At 44.1% G+C, this 16,971-nt stretch overlaps 1 protein-coding gene across 1 annotated transcript in view; it reads right to left on the bottom strand.

Moving 5' to 3' along the window:
- Positions 1-10,870, bottom strand: part of LOC124027862 (transient receptor potential cation channel subfamily M member 5-like) — a 30,141-nt gene extending 19,271 nt beyond the window's left edge. The window contains exons 1-6 of the mRNA XM_046340111.1: positions 10,752-10,870; positions 10,129-10,274; positions 6,518-6,630; positions 5,749-5,850; positions 2,293-2,557; positions 1,075-1,193 (exon numbers count right to left, since the gene is read on the bottom strand). Coding sequence (XP_046196067.1) covers positions 1,075-1,193; positions 2,293-2,557; positions 5,749-5,850; positions 6,518-6,630; positions 10,129-10,274; positions 10,752-10,824 — 818 coding nt within the window. The 5' untranslated portion in view covers positions 10,825-10,870. The remainder of the gene's footprint in view (positions 1-1,074; positions 1,194-2,292; positions 2,558-5,748; positions 5,851-6,517; positions 6,631-10,128; positions 10,275-10,751) is intronic.
- Between the last annotated feature and the right edge of the window lie 6,101 nt (positions 10,871-16,971).

Below are 16,971 nucleotides of genomic sequence, written 5' to 3' on the forward strand. Positions count from 1 at the left end.
CGAGTCTCCGTATAAATGCACCTGCACTGTGATAGTCTCAGAGGTCCGTTAAAAGCGCAGAGAGCATCATGAAGAACAAGGAACACACCAGGCAGGTCCGAGATACTGTTGTGAAGAAGTTTAAAGCCGGATTTGGATACAAAAAGATTTCCCAAGCTTTAAACATCCCAAGGAGCACTGTGCAAGCGATAATATAGAAATGGAAGGAGTATCAGACCACTGCAAATCTACCAAGACCTGGCCGTCCCTCTAAACTTTCAGCTCATACAAGGAGAAGACTGATCAGAGATGCAGCCAAGAGGCCCATGATCACTCTGGATTAACTGCAGAGATCTACAGCTGAGGTGGGAGACTCTGTCCATAGGACAACAATCAGTCGTATATTGCACAAATCTGGCCTTTATGGAAGAGTGGCAAGAAGAAAGCCATTTCTTAAAGATATCCATAAAAAGTGTTGTTTAAAGTTTGCCATAAGCCACCTGGGAGACACACCAAACATGTGGAAGAAGGTGCTCTGGTCAGATGAAACCAAAATTTAACTTTTTGGCAACAATGCAAAACGTTATGTTTGGCGTAAAAGCAACACAGCTCATCACCCTGACCAAACCATCCCCACTGTCAAACATGGTGGTGGCAGCATCATGGTTTGGGCCTGCTTTTCTTCAGCAGGGACAGGGAAGATGGTTAAAATTGATGGGAAGATGGATGGAGCCAAATACAGGACCATTCTGGAAGAGAACCTGATGGAGTCTGCAAAAGACCTGAGACTGGGACGGAGATTTGTCTTCCAACAAGACAATGATCCAAAACATAAAGCAAAATCTACAATGAAATGGTTCAAAAATAAACATATCCAGGTGTTAGAATGGCCAAGTCAAAGTCCAGACCTGAATCCAATAGAGAATCTGTGGAAAGAACTGAAAACTGCTGTTCACAAATGCTCTCCATCCAACCTCACTGAGCTCGAGCTGTTTTGCAAGGAGGAATGGGAAAAAATGTATCATCTGCATATAGATGTAACTTTGTTGGTTGCAAGAGGGAAACTGGATGCAAGAGAGGAAGGACTCTGCTCACCTGCAGGACACACCGATAACGAAGAGTGAGATGGCCACCATGTCACACTTGTTCCAGTTGTCCTCCACGTACAGCTTGAATTTCTTCAGGATGCTCATGTCTTCGTCTGTGAAGAAGCTCTGCATCACCCAGGTCAATAAAGCGTTAGTTCACTCTGTTAGAACATCACAATTAGCAGTATAATTCTAGTTGTGTATATTTTCGAGGTCATTTGAGTAATTTATGTCAAATTTCCCCCCCAGGCTAAAAATACATTTATCCTCAACAACAATCCTGGAGTATCCTCAACGCTGCACATATTCTGTCCAGCCGCACACCGGATGCAACTTATCAACAGCTGAGTACCTGAGGAACAGAGTTGAGAAGCACTGAAATGGAACCCCATTCCTTAGTCCACTACGGAATAGGACGGCAGGGTATCCTAGTGGTTAGAGCATTGGACTAGTAACCGGAAGGTTCCTAGGCCGTCATTGAAAATAAGAATTTGTTCTTAACTGACTTGCCTAGTAAAATAAAGGTAAAATAAATAAAAAACGTAGTGTTTTGAACAGGCCCCTTGTCGAAAGTAGTTCAGTATGGAGGGAATAAAGTGCCATTTCAGACACAGATAATGTGTTATGGAACCTTTATTTAACTGGACAAGTCAGTTAAGAACAAATTATTATTTACAATGACATCCTACCCCCCCCCCCCCGGGCCAAACCCTAACCCAGACGACGCTGGGCCGATTGTGCGCCACCCTATGGGACTGCCAATCACAGCCGGATGTGATACAGCCTGGATTCAAACTAGGGACTGTAGTGACACCTCTTGCACTGAGATGCAGTGCCTTAGACCGCTGCGCCACTCGGGAGCCCACTGGGGGAAAAACTGGTTGAATCAATGTTGTTGCCACGTAATTTCAACAACAAAAAATGACGTGAAAAATGTTTGAACTTTTAACCTAAATCCAATGACATGGTGATTTTGTCATTTTATTTTCACATTGAATTCACGTTAGTTGACAGCTCAAACCCCATGGGAAGTGATGTCAATGATGATGACATGAGTTGGGCTCATGGTCTCCCTAGGTAGTTCTGCCAGTGTCACCCTCAGGCCTCAGCTCTGCCAGTGTCTCCCTCAGCCCTACCAGGACATTTCCTCTCGGTCTAACAATTAAGACGTTGGTTTCTCTCGTGGGAGACCAGAGTTCAGATCCAGCCCGTGACGTCAACACACCTGTCTCAGCTCCTCCAGCACCAGGGTGAAGACCCAGAAGTAGAGCATGATCTCAGGGGCCCCAGGGCCCGCGGGGGGCGGAGGACGAAAGTCCAGCAGGAGCACGTAGGTGAACAGGATGAGGAAGGCAAAGTACATGATGACGTTGCCTAGGAACACAGTGACCGGGGCACTCCAGAAGCGACGCCAGCGACGCAGCAGGAAACGCCACCACACGGCGGCGCTGCTCTGGCCCTCCATGCCACCAGGAGGACCCCCCGGGTCTCTGGAACACCATACAACACATTGAAAATTGGGAATTTTTATATACAGTATACTTCAACAGTCCACAAAGATTCTAGCCTCGTATTACCAGACTGGCTCACAAGGCTGCTAAAAAGGCAGGTTGACATGAAGTGTCGTCAACTTTGTTCTAAGGGCATAAATAATCTGATTGGTTTAGGGCAGAACAATTGTTTATATAGCTTATTCAACTAAACCTTTAATAAAACAAAATGTTAACTGACCTACTGGCAGATTTTTGACCAAGCTTGCTAGCTAAATCAATTATATAATCCAACCTTAGTAGGAAGTAGTACCCTGCTCAGCTAAACTACATATAATTTAACATTTTACGTTTCTGCCCCCAGGGAAACATAACTGTCCATTCCAATTGTTAAGTTTATATGGCTTATAAAACCAAATGTTTTGATAAAGAAAGTGGGAGCTGATTTACTGGTATATTTGAGACCAATCTAGCTAGCTCTATTCTATGTTTCAACATTACTAAAATATTGCTATTTTGCTGGGCAAATAGCTCTGTTTAGCTTAGCATTTTACGTTGCTACTGTCACGTCTGCTCCCCCCCCCCCTCACCCCCCAGCGATATTGGACCCGCCTGGACTCATTCATCACCTGTTTATTACCTCTCCTACATGTGTCAGTTCCCTGCTCTGTTCACCTGTTTATTACCTCTCCTACATGTGTCAGTTCCCTGTTCTGATCACCTGGACTCATTCATCACCTGTTTATTACCTCTCCTACATGTGTCAGTTCCCTGCTCTGTTCACCTGTTTATTACCTCTCCTACATGTGTCAGTTCCCTGCTCTGATCACCTGTTTATTACCTCTCCTACATGTGTCAGTTCCCTGCTCTGATCACCTGTTTATTACCTCTCCTACATGTGTCAGTTCCTGCTCTGATCACCTGTTTATTACCTCTCCTACATGTGTCAGTTCCCTGCTCTGATCACCTGTTTATTACCTCTCCTACATGTGTCAGTTCCCTGCTCTGATCACCTGTTTATTACCTCTCCTACATGTGTCAGTTCCCTGCTCTGATCACCTGTTTATTACCTCTCCTACATGTGTCAGTTCCCTGCTCTGTTTACCTGTTTATTTCCTCCTCTATATTTGTCAGTTCCCTGCTCTGATCACCTGTTTATTTCCTCCTCTATATTTGTCAGTTCCCTGCTCTGATCACCTGTTTACTTCCTCCTCTATATTTGTCAGTTCCCTGCTCTGATCACCTGTTTATTTCCTCCTCTATATTTGTCAGTTCCCTGCTCTGATCACCTGTTTATTTCCTCCTCTATATTTGTCAGTTCCCTGCTCTGATCACCTGTTTATTTCCTCCTCTATATTTGTCAGTTCCCTGCTCTGATCACCTGTTTATTTCCTCCTCTATATTTGTCAGTTCCCTGCTCTGATCACCTGTTTATTTCCTCCTCTATATTTGTCAGTTCCCTGCTCTGATCACCTGTTTATTTCCTCCTCTATATTTGTCAGTTCCCTGCTCTGTTCACCTGTTTATTTCCTCCTCTATATTTGTCAGTTCCCTGCTCTGATCACCTGTTTATTTCCTCCTCTATATTTGTCAGTTCCCTGCTCTGATCACCTGTTAATTTCCTCCTCTATATTTGTCAGTTCCCTGCTCTGATCACCTGTTTATTTCCTCCTCTATATTTGTCAGTTCCCTGCTCTGATCACCTGTTTATTTCCTCCTCTATATTTGTCAGTTCCCTGCTCTGATCACCTGTTTATTTCCTCCTCTATATTTGTCAGTTCCCTGCTCTGATCACCTGTTTATTTCCTCCTCTATATTTGTCAGTTCCCTGCTCTGATCACCTGTTTATTTCCTCCTCTATATTTGTCAGTTCCCTGCTCTGATCACCTGTTTATTTCCTCCTCTATATTTGTCAGTTCCCTGCTCTGATCACCTGTTTATTACCTCTCCTACATGTGTCAGTTCCCTGCTCTGATCACCTGTTTATTACCTCTCCTACATGTGTCAGTTCCCTGCTCTGATCACCTGTTTATTTCCTCCTCTATATTTGTCAGTTCCCTGCTCTGTTCACCTGTTTATTTCCTCCTCTATATTTGTCAGTTCCCTGCTCTGATCACCTGTTTATTTCCTCCTCTATATTTGTCAGTTCCCTGCTCTGATCACCTGTTTATTACCTCTCCTATATGTGTCAGTTCCCTGCTCTGTTCACCTGTTTATTACCTCTCCTACATGTGTCAGTTCCCTGCTCTGATCACCTGTTAATTTCCTCCTCTATATTTGTCAGTTCCCTGCTCTGATCACCTGTTTATTACCTCTCCTACATGTGTCAGTTCCCTGCTCTGATCACCTGTTAATTTCCTCCTCTATATTTGTCAGTTCCCTGCTCTGATCACCTGTTTATTACCTCTCCTACATGTGTCAGTTCCCTGCTCTGATCACCTGTTAATTTCCTCCTCTATATTTGTCAGTTCCCTGCTCTGATCACCTGTTAATTTCCTCCTCTATATTTGTCAGTTCCCCAGCTCTGTTCCCTGATGCTGCTTTCATTGTTTTTGTTTGTGTTACTCATTTACTGTTCCTGTTCCTGTCTCGTTTCATATTAAACGTTTGACTCCCCGTACTTGCTTGGTCTCTCCGGCGTCATCCCATGTGACAGCTACCAGGGCTGCATTAAGGGAAAGGGGGAGACCTAGTCAGTTGTACAACTGAATGTATTCAACTGAAATGTGTCTTCCGCATTTAACCCAACCCCTCTGAATCAGATGTGCGGGGGGGCTGCCATAATCAACATCCACGTCTTCGGTGCCCAGGGAACAGTGGGTTAACTGCCTTGCTCATGGGAACAGTGGGTTAACTGCCTTGCTCAGGGGAACAGTGGGTTAACTGCCTTGCTCAGAGGCAAAATGACAGATTTTTACCTTGTCAGCTCGGTTACTGGCCCAACGCTCTAACCACTAGGTTACCATAACTGTCCATCCCCATTATATTTAAAATATTCTCAGTTCAAACCTCTGCCATGTTTTCAAAAGTTGTGCATCTGTTAAACTCCACCCATTGACCTTCTAGAAACCAATCGGATTTGTTCTGCTCTAAACCAATCAGATTCTTTCTGCCCTTGGAACAAAGTTGACTACACGTGATGTCCCTTTATAAACAGCAGGTATAGTAGAATAAATGATTTTATAACTCACAAAGGGTCATTGTCTGTTAGTAGCAGGGCCTTTTCTGTGTCCAGACTGTCTAGTTCCACATACTGCTCCTCTCCTCCACCACGACTGTCTAGTTCCTCATCACTGCATCATTACACACATAGAGACAACATGACTACACACATAGAGACAACATGACTACACACATAGAGACAACATGACTACACACACGAGGACAGCGCCGATGCGCGCACACACACACACACACACACACACACACACACACACACACACACACACACACACACACACACACACACACACACACACACACACACACACACACACACACACACACACACACACACACACACACACACACACACACACACGCACACACGCACACACGCACACACGCACACACGCACACACGCACACACGCACATACGCACATACGCACGCACGCACGCACACACGCACACACACACACACACACACACATACGAGGACAGGGCCGATGCACGTGCACACACACGCGCGCGCGCACACGCGCACGCACGCACGCACACGCACACACACACACACATACGAGGACAGGGCCGATGCACGCACACACACACGCACACACACAGTGATAGTGGCATACACATGAACATATTGACCCAAGCACTCTAGCACGTAGATGCAGACACTGAAACGAGTACCCACAACTCTGTGCTTCAACAACAGACATACGTTCTTACGGTTCCTACCGTGCTGTGGAAATGACTGTGACAACATTGACAATATGAAGCTAGATTTCTGTGGTGACCTGAACTTGATGAGGTTGGTCCAGATGAGAGGGGGACAGAAGAAAGACAGCACCAGTTTGGAGATGGATGTGTCTGTAGTCATCGCCCCCCACCAGATCTTAGTGAGGAACCCCTGGGACAAACCATGATCACTGTTACCAACCTACCACACCTTACCTTATCTTAGGTCATACTAATTATATTACATAGGTCATACTAATATTACATAGGTCATACTAATTATATTACATAGGTCATACTAATATTACATAGGTCATACTAATTATATTACATAGGCCATACTAATTATATTACATAGGTCATACTAATATTACATAGGTCATACTAATTATATTACATAGGCCATACTAATTATATTACATAGGTCATACTAATATTACATAGGTCATACTAATTATATTACATAGGTCATACTAATTATATTACATAGGTCATACTAATTATATTACATAGGTCATACTAATTATATTACATAGGCCATACTAATTATATTACATAGGTCATACTAATATTACATAGGTCATACTAATTATATTACATAGGTCATACTAATTATATTACATAGGTCATACTAATTATATTACATAGGTCATACTAATTATATTACATAGGTCATACTAATTATATTGCATAGGTCATACTAATTATATTACATAGGTCATACTAATTATATTACATAGGTCATACTAATTATATTACATAGGTCATACTAATTATATTACATAGGTCATACTAATTATATTACATAGGTCATACTAATTATATTACATAGGTCATACTAATTATATTACATAGGTCATACTAATTATATTGCATAGGTCATACTAATTATATTACATAGGTCATACTAATTATATTACATAGGCCATACTAATTATATTACATAGGTCATACTAATTATATTACATAGGTCATACTAATTATATTACATAGGTCATACTAATTATATTACATAGGTCATACTAATTATATTACATAGGTCATACTAATTATATTACATAGGTCATACTAATTATATTACATAGGTCATACTAATTATATTACATAGGTCATACTAATTATATTACATAGGTCATACTAATTATATTACATAGGTCATACTAATTATATTACATAGGTCATACTAATTATATTACATAGGTCATACTAATATTACATAGGTCATACTAATTATATTACATAGGTCATACTAATTATATTACATAGGTCATACTAATTATATTGCATAGGTCATACTAATTATATTACATAGGCCATACTAATTATATTACATAGGTCATACTAATATTACATAGGTCATACTACATTTACATAGGTCATACTAATTATATTACATAGGTCATACTAATTATATTACATAGGTCATACTAATTATATTGCATAGGTCATACTAATTATATTACATAGGCCATACTAATTATATTACATAGGTCATACTAATATTACATAGGTCATACTACATTTACATAGGTCATACTAATTATATTACATAGGTCTAATTATATTACATAATTATATATACATAGGTCATACTAATTATATTACATAGGTCATACTAATTATATTACATAGGTCATACTAATTATATTACATAGGTCATACTAATTATATTACATAGGTCATACTAATTATATTACATAGGTCATACTAATTATATTGCATAGGTCATACTAATTATATTACATAGGTCATACTAATTATATTACATAGGTCATACTAATTATATTACATAGGTCATACTAATTATATTACATAGGTCATACTAATTATATTACATAGGTCATACTAATATTACATAGGTCATACTAATTATATTACATAGGTCATACTAATTATATTACATAGGTCATACTAATTATATTACATAGGTCATACTAATTATATTACATAGGCCATACTAATTATATTACATAGGTCATACTAATTATATTACATAGGTCATACTAATTATATTACATAGGTCATACTAATTATATTACATAGGTCATACTAATTATATTACATAGGTCATACTAATTATATTACATAGGTCATACTAATTATATTACATAGGTCATACTACATTTACATTTACATTTAAGTCATTTAGCAGACGCTCTTATCCAGAGCGACTTACAAATTATATTACATAGGTCATACGAATTATATTACATAGGTCATACTAATTATATTACATAGGCCATACTAATTATATTACATAGGCCATACTAATTATATTACATAGGTCATACTAATTATATTGCATAGGTCATACTAATTATATTACATAGGTCATACTAATTATATTACATAGGTCATACTAATTATATTACATAGGTCATACTACATTTACATTTACATTTAAGTCATTTAGCAGACGCTCTTATCCAGAGCGACTTACAAATTATATTACATAGGTCATACGAATTATATTACATAGGTCATACTAATTATATTACATAGGTCATACTAATTATATTACATAGGCCATACTAATTATATTACATAGGCCATACTAATTATATTACATAGGTCATACTAATTATATTACATAGGTCATACTAATTATATTACATAGGTCATACTAATTATATTACATAGGCCATACTAATTATATTACATAGGTCATACTAATTATATTGCATAGGTCATACTAATTATATTACATAGGTCATACTACATTTACATTTACATTTAAGTCATTTAGCAGACGCTCTTATCCAGAGCGACTTACAAATTATATTACATAGGTCATACGAATTGTATTGCATGTTTAACATATATATTTTTATCAAGTGATGCGAGCACAGTTTAGTCTCTTGGGAGGTTAAAAGAGGTAGTTCAGCCGTAATCTAAGAGGATGTTGTGAATTGTTTTACTACACTTTTACTACTGTAAAAGTGAGGAACACACAGAAACCATCAGAGGGCACATCAGCCCATAAAACACACCTATCAACACTGAAACCATCAGAGGGCACATCAGCCCATAAAACACACCTATCAACACTGAAACCATCAGAGGGCACATCACCCCATAAAACACACCTATCAACACTGACACCATCAGAGGGCACATCAGCCCATAAAACACACCTATCAACACTGACACCAGCAGAGGGCACATCACCCCATAAAACACACCTATCAACACTGAAACCAGCAGAGGGCACATCACCCCATAAAACACACCTATCAACACTGACACCATCAGAGGGCACATCACCCCATAATACACACCTATCAACACTGAAACCAGCAGAGGGCACATCACCCCATAAAACACACCTATCAACACTGAAACCAGCAGAGGCCACATCACCCCATAAAACACACCTATCAACACTGAAACCAGCAGAGGGCACATCAGCCCATAACACACACCACACAGTCACACACCAAGAGGACTCTGTGAATATTGTCTGTGTACACAGTCACACACCAAGAGGACTCTGTGAATATTGTCTGTGTACACAGTCACACACCAAGAGGACTCTGTGAATATTGTCTGTGTACACAGTCAAATCTATCTAATGTATAATTTGTTCATGGAACACAGAGATTAAAAGTAAGGAGGCCACATGTCTGTTTCAGTGTGTCTATGAGTGCCTGCACGTGTTACCGTAGCCTACCTGAACTCCATTGTGGGCGAAGAAGCACTTGGCGTCAGCCTCGGTTGCCAGGTTGAGGACGGTGGATTGATTCCAGCAGCGGGTCCTTCTCACCAGAAGAGCATAGGCCCTGTCTTCACTGTTAGAGTAGCACTCCCCAAACAGATCTGGCAACACATACACACACACACCAGACTCAACACACTTACCAAGACTTCACACCATTCAAATGAGGCTTTTGTCTGTTTGTTATATAGGCATTGGTTGTATCTAGATTCTTATCTTGTGATGATCTCACTGTGAATTTGAACCCTTAAGGAGAATTTCCTAGGAAATAGATACATTCAGGGAACATATTTGTCTTCGTGGTGTATTTCAACTAAGTGATGGTTTGTGATCCCAGAGCATTATGTCATCGCAGAGTGTGACGCTGCATGTTATATACAGTGTGTGTGTGTGTGTGTGTGTGTGTGTGTGTGTGTGTGTGTGTGTGTGTGTGTGTGTGTGTGTGTGTGTGTGTGTGTGTGTGTGTGTGTGTGTGTGTGTGTGTGTGTGTGTGTGTGTGTGTGTGTGTGTGTGTGTGTGTGTGTGTGTGTGTGTGTGTGTGTGTGTGTGTGTGTGTGTGTGCTCCTCGTGTCTCTCACCTAGGGCAAACTGCTCATACTTGGCCTCCTTCATCCTACGTGCTGACTCTGCCTCTGACTCCAGGCCAGACATCTCTTTCAGGATCTTACAACCAGCTAGAGCCGCTGCTACAGCCTCAGGACCCTGGACCACAGACAGACAGAGACAGAGAGACAGAGAGAGAGAGAGACAGAGAGAGAGAGAGAGAGAGAGAGAGAGAGAGAGAGAGAGAGAGAGAGAGAGAGAGAGAGAGAGAGACAGAGACAGAGACAGAGACAGAGACAGAGACAGAGACAGAGACAGAGACAGAGACAGAGAGACAGAGAGACAGAGAGAGAGACAGAGAGAGAGAGAGAGAGAGAGAGAGAGAGAGAGAGAGAGAGAGAGAGAGAGAGAGAGAGAGAGAGAGAGAGAGAGACAGAGACAGAGACAGAGACAGAGACAGAGACAGAGACAGAGACAGAGAGACAGAGAGACAGAGAGAGAGAGAGACAGAGAGACAGAGAGACAGAGAGAGAGAGAGAGAGAGAGAGAGAGAGAGAGAGAGAGAGAGAGAGAGAGAGAGAGAGAGAGAGAGAGAGAGAGAGACAGAGACAGAGACAGAGACAGAGACAGAGACAGAGACAGCACAAAATTCAAACCCTCCAACCTAAAAGGCCCTGTGGTGTTGATGGTATCCTAAATGAACTGATAAAATATACAGACAACAAATTACAATTGGCTATACTTAAACTCTTTAACATCATCCTCAGCTACGACATCTTCCACAATATTTGGAATCAAGGACTGATCACCCCAATCCACAAAAGTTGAGACAAATTTGACCCCAACAACTACAGTTGTCATGTTTGTCATTTATTATCATGTCTTGTCCCTGTGCTCCCCATTCTATTCGTTTCCCTCTGCTGGTCTTATTTGGTTCTTTCCCTCCTTCTATCCCTCTCTCTCCCCCTCCCTCTCTCACTCTCTCGCTCTCTCTTCTCTCTATCGTTCCGTTCCCGCTCCCAGCTGTTCCTATTCCCCTAATCATCATTTAGTCTTCCCACACCTGTTCCCGATCCTTTCCCCTGATTAGAGTCCCTATTTATTCCTTTGTGTTCCGTTCCTGTCCCGTCGGTTCCTTGTTTAGTATTCACCATGCTGTGATTGCGTTTCGCCCTGTCCTGTCGTGTTTTTGCTGTGATTGTGTATCGCCCTGTCCTGTCGTGTTTTTGCCTTCATCAGATGCTGCGTGTGAGCAGGTGTCTCTGTCAACTACGGCCTGCGCCTACCCGAAGCGACCTGCAGTCTGTGGCCGCTTCTCCAGTTATTCCCCTCTACAGACTAGAGGATTTTTGTTATTCCCTGTTTGGACTTAAATAAACTCTGTTTCTGTTAAGTCGCTTTTGGGTCCTCTTTCACCTGCATGACAGAAGGAACCGACCAAGGAATGGACCCAGCGACTTCAGACGCTCGTTACACTGCCGTCGAGATCCAAGGAGCCATGCTCGGCAGACACGAGCAGGAATTGTCTGCTGCTCGCCATGCCGTGGAGAACCTGGCCGCTCAGGTTTCCGACCTCTCTGGACAGTTCCAGAGTCTACGTCTCGTGACACCTGTTACTTCCTGGCCTGCCGAGCCTCCAGAACCTAGGGTTAATAACCCACCTTGCTACTCCGGGCAGCCCACTGAATGCCGCTCCTTTCTCACGCAGTGTGAGATTGTTTTCTCTCTCCAACCCAACACATACTCTAGAGAGAGAGCTCGGGTTGCTTACGTCATTTCACTCCTTACTGGCCGGGCTCGAGAATGGGGCACAGCTATCTGGGAGGCAAGGGCTGATTGCTCTAACAAGTTCCAGAACTTTAAAGAGGAGATGATTCGGGTTTTTGACCGTTCAGTTTTTGGTGGGGAGGCTTCTAGGGCCCTGGCTTCCTTATGCCAAGGTGAACGGTCCATAACGGATTATTCTATTGAGTTTCGCACTCTTGCTGCCTCTAGTGAGTGGAACGAGCCGGCGCTGCTCGCTCGTTTTCTGGAGGGACTCCACGCAGTGGTTAAGGATGAGATTCTCTCCCGGGAGGTTCCTTCAGATGTGGACTCTTTGATTGCTCTCGCCATCCGCATAGAACGACGGGTAGATCTTCGTCACCGGGCTCGTGGAAGAGAGCTCGCATCAACGGTGTTTCCCTGCTCCGCATCGCAACCATCTCCCTCCTCTGGCTTTGAGACTGAGCCCATGCAGCTGGGAGGGATTCGCATCTCGAATAAGGAGAGGGAACGGAGGATCACCAACCGCCTGTGCCTCTATTGCGGAGTTGCTGGACATTTTGTTAATTCATGTCCAGTAAAGCCAGAGCTCATCTGTAAGCGGAGGGCTACAGGTGAGCGCAACTACTCAAGTCTCTCCATCGAAGTCCTGTACTACTTTGTCGGTCCACCTACGCTGGACCGGTTCGGTGCTACATGTAGTGCCTTGATAGACTCTGGGGCTGAGGGTTGTTTCATGGACGAAGCATGGGTTCGGAAACATGACATTCCTTTCAGAGAGTTAGAGAAGCCTACGCCCATGTTAGCCTTAGATGGTAGTCATCTTCCCAGTATCAGATTTGAGACACTACCTTTAACCCTCACAGTATCTGGTAACCACAGTGAGACTATTTCTTTTTTGATTTTCCGTTCACCGTTTACACCTGTTGTTTTGGGTCATCCCTGGCTAGTATGTCATAATCCTTCTATTAATTGGTCTAGTAATTCTATCCTATCCTGGAACGTTTCTTGTCATGTGAAGTGTTTAATGTCTGCCATCCCTCCCGTTTCTTCTGTCCCTACTTCTCAGGAGGAACCTGGCGATTTGACAGGAGTGCCGGAGGAATATCATGATCTGCGCACGGTCTTCAGTCGGTCCCGAGCCAACTCCCTTCCTCCTCACCGGTCGTATGATTGTAGTATTGATCTCCTTCCGGGGACCACTCCTCCTCGAGGTAGACTATACTCTCTGTCGGCTCCCGAACGTAAGGCTCTCGAGGATTATTTGTCTGTGTCTCTTGACGCCGGTACCATAGTGCCTTCTTCTTCTCCGGCCGGGGCGGGGTTCTTTTGTTAAGAAGAAGGACGGTACTCTGCGCCCCTGCGTGGATTATCGAGGGCTGAATGACATAACGGTTAAGAATCGTTATCCGCTTCCCCCCTTATGTCATCAGCCTTCGAGATTCTGCAGGGAGCCAGGTGCTTTACTAAGTTGGACCTTCGTAACGCTTACCATCTCGTGCGCATCAGAGAGGGGACGAGTGGAAAACGGCGTTTAACACTCCGTTAGGGCATTTTGAGTACCGGGTTCTGCCGTTCGGTCTCGCCAATGCGCCAGCTGTTTTTCAGGCATTAGTTAATGATGTTCTGAGAGACATGCTGAACATTTTTGTTTTTGTCTATCTTGACGATATCCTGATTTTTTCTCCGTCACTCGAGATTCATGTTCAGCACGTTCGACGTGTTCTACAGCGCCTTTTAGAGAATTGTCTCTACGTAAAGGCTGAGAAGTGCTCTTTTCATGTCTCCTCCGTTACTTTTCTCGGTTCCGTTATTTCCGCTGAAGGCATTCAGATGGATTCCGCTAAGGTCCAAGCTGTCAGTGATTGGCCCGTTCCAAGGTCACGTGTCGAGTTGCAGCGCTTTTTAGGTTTCGCTAATTTCTATCGGCGTTTCATTCGTAATTTCGGTCAAGTTGCTGCCCCTCTCACAGCTCTTACTTCTGTCAAGACGTGTTTTAAGTGGTCCGGTTCCGCCCAGGGAGCTTTTGATCTTCTAAAAGAACGTTTTACGTCCGCTCCTATCCTCGTTACTCTGACGTCACTAGACAATTCATTGTCGAGGTTGACGCTTCAGAGGTAGGCGTGGGAGCCATTCTATCCCAGCGCTTCCAGTCTGACGATAAGGTTCATCCTTGCGCTTATTTTTCTCATCGCCTGTCGCCATCTGAGCGCAACTATGATGTGGGTAACCGTGAACTGCTCGCCATCCGCTTAGCCCTAGGCGAATGGCGACAGTGGTTGGAGGGGCGACCGTTCCTTTGTCGTTTGGACAGACCATAAGAACCTTGAGTACATCCGTTCTGCCAAACGACTTAATGCCCGTCAAGCTCGTTGGGCGTTGTTTTTCGCTCGTTTCGAGTTTGTGATTTCTTACCGTCCGGGTAGCAAGAACACCAAGCCTGATGCCTTATCCCGTCTGTTTAGTTCTTCTGTGGCTTCTACTGATCCCGGGGGGATTCTTCCTTATGGGCGTGTTGTCGGGTTAACAGTCTGGGGAATTGAAAGACAGGTTAAGCAAGCACTCACGCACACTGCGTCGCCGCGCGCTTGTCCTAGTAACCTCCTTTTCGTTCCTGTTTCCACTCGTCTGGCTGTTCTTCAGTGGGCTCACTCTGCCAAGTTAGCTGGTCATCCCGGTGTTCGAGGCACTCTTGCGTCTATTCGCCAGCGCTTTTGGTGGCCGACTCAGGAGTGTGACACGCGCCGTTTCGTGGCTGCTTGTTCGGACTGCGCGCAGACTAAGTCGGGTAACTCTCCTCCTGCCGGTCGTCTCAGACCGCTCCCCATTCCTTCTCGACCATGGTCTCACATTGCCTTAGACTTCATTACCGGTCTGCCTTTGTCTGCGGGGAAGACTGTGATTCTGACGGTTGTCGATAGGTTCTCTAAGGCGGCACATTTCATTCCCTCGCTAAACTTCCTTCCGCTAAGGAGACGGCACAAATCATTATTGAGAATGTATTCAGAATTCATGGCCTCCCGTTAGACGCCGTTTCAGACAGAGGCCCGCAATTCACGTCACAGTTTTGGAGGGAGTTCTGTCGTTTGATTGGTGCGTCCGTCAGTCTCTCTTCCGGGTTTCATCCCCAGTCTAACGGTCAAGCAGAGAGGGCCAATCAGACGATTGGTCGCATACTACGCAGCCTTTCTTTCAGAAACCCTGCGTCTTGGGCAGAACAGCTCCCCTGGGCAGAATACGCTCACAATTCGCTTCCTTCGTCTGCTGCCGGGTTATCTCCGTTTCAGAGTAGTCTGGGTTACCAGCCTCCTCTGTTCTCATCCCAGCTTGCCGAGTCCAGCGTTCCCTCCGCTCAAGCGTTTGTCCAACGTTGTGAGCGCACCTGGAGAGGGTGAGGTCTGCACTTTGCCGTTACAGGGCACAGACGGTGAGAGCCGCCAATAAACGCAGGATTAAGAGTCCAAGGTATTGTTGCGGCCAGAGAGTGTGGCTTTCCACTCGCAACCTTCCTCTTGACAGCTTCTCGTAAGTTGACTCCGCGGTTCATTGGTCCGTTCCGTGTCTCCCAGGTCGTCAATCCTGTCGCTGTGCGACTGCTTCTTCCGCGACATCTTCGTCGCGTCCATCCTGTCTTCCATGTCTCCTGTGTTAAGCCCTTTCTTCGCACCCCCGTTCGTCTTCCCTCCCCCCCTCCCGTCCTTGTCGAGAGCGCACCTATTTACAAGGTACATAAGATCATGGACATGCGTTCTCGGGGACGGGGTCACCAATACTTAGTGGATTGGGAGGGTTACGGTCCTGAGGAGAGGAGTTGGGTTCCGTCTCGGGACGTGCTGGACCGTTCACTCATCGATGATTTCCTCCGTTGCCGCCAGGATTCCTCCTCGAGTGCGCCAGGAGGCGCTCGGTGAGTGGGGGGGTACTGTCATGTTTGTCATTTATTATCATGTCTTGTCCCTGTGCTCCCCATTCTATTCGTTTCCCTCTGCTGGTCTTATTTGGTTCTTTCCCTCCTTCTATCCCTCTCTCCCCCTCCCTCTCTCACTCTCTCGCTCTCTCTTCTCTCTATCGTTCCGTTCCCGCTCCCAGCTGTTCCTATTCCCTAATCATCATTTAGTCTTCCCACACCTGTTCCCGATCCTTTCCCCTGATTAGAGTCCCTATTTATTCCTTTGTGTTCCGTTCCTGTCCCGTCGGTTCCTTGTTTAGTATTCACCATGCTGTGATTGCGTTTCGCCCTGTCCTGTCGTGTTTTTGCTGTGATTGTGTATCGCCCTGTCCTGTCGTGTTTTTGCCTTCATCAGATGCTGCGTGTGAGCAGGTGTCTCTGTCAACTACGGCCTGCGCCTACCCGAAGCGACCTGCAGTCTGTGGCCGCTTCTCCAGTTATTCCCCTCTACAGACTAGAGGATTTTTGTTATTCCCTGTTTGGACTTAAATAAACTCTGTTTCTGTTAAGTCGCTTTTGGGTCCTCTTTCACCTGCATGACA

Source organism: Oncorhynchus gorbuscha, unplaced genomic scaffold (genome assembly GCF_021184085.1).
Source record: "Oncorhynchus gorbuscha isolate QuinsamMale2020 ecotype Even-year unplaced genomic scaffold, OgorEven_v1.0 Un_scaffold_3549, whole genome shotgun sequence".
Lineage (NCBI taxonomy): Eukaryota > Metazoa > Chordata > Actinopteri > Salmoniformes > Salmonidae > Oncorhynchus > Oncorhynchus gorbuscha.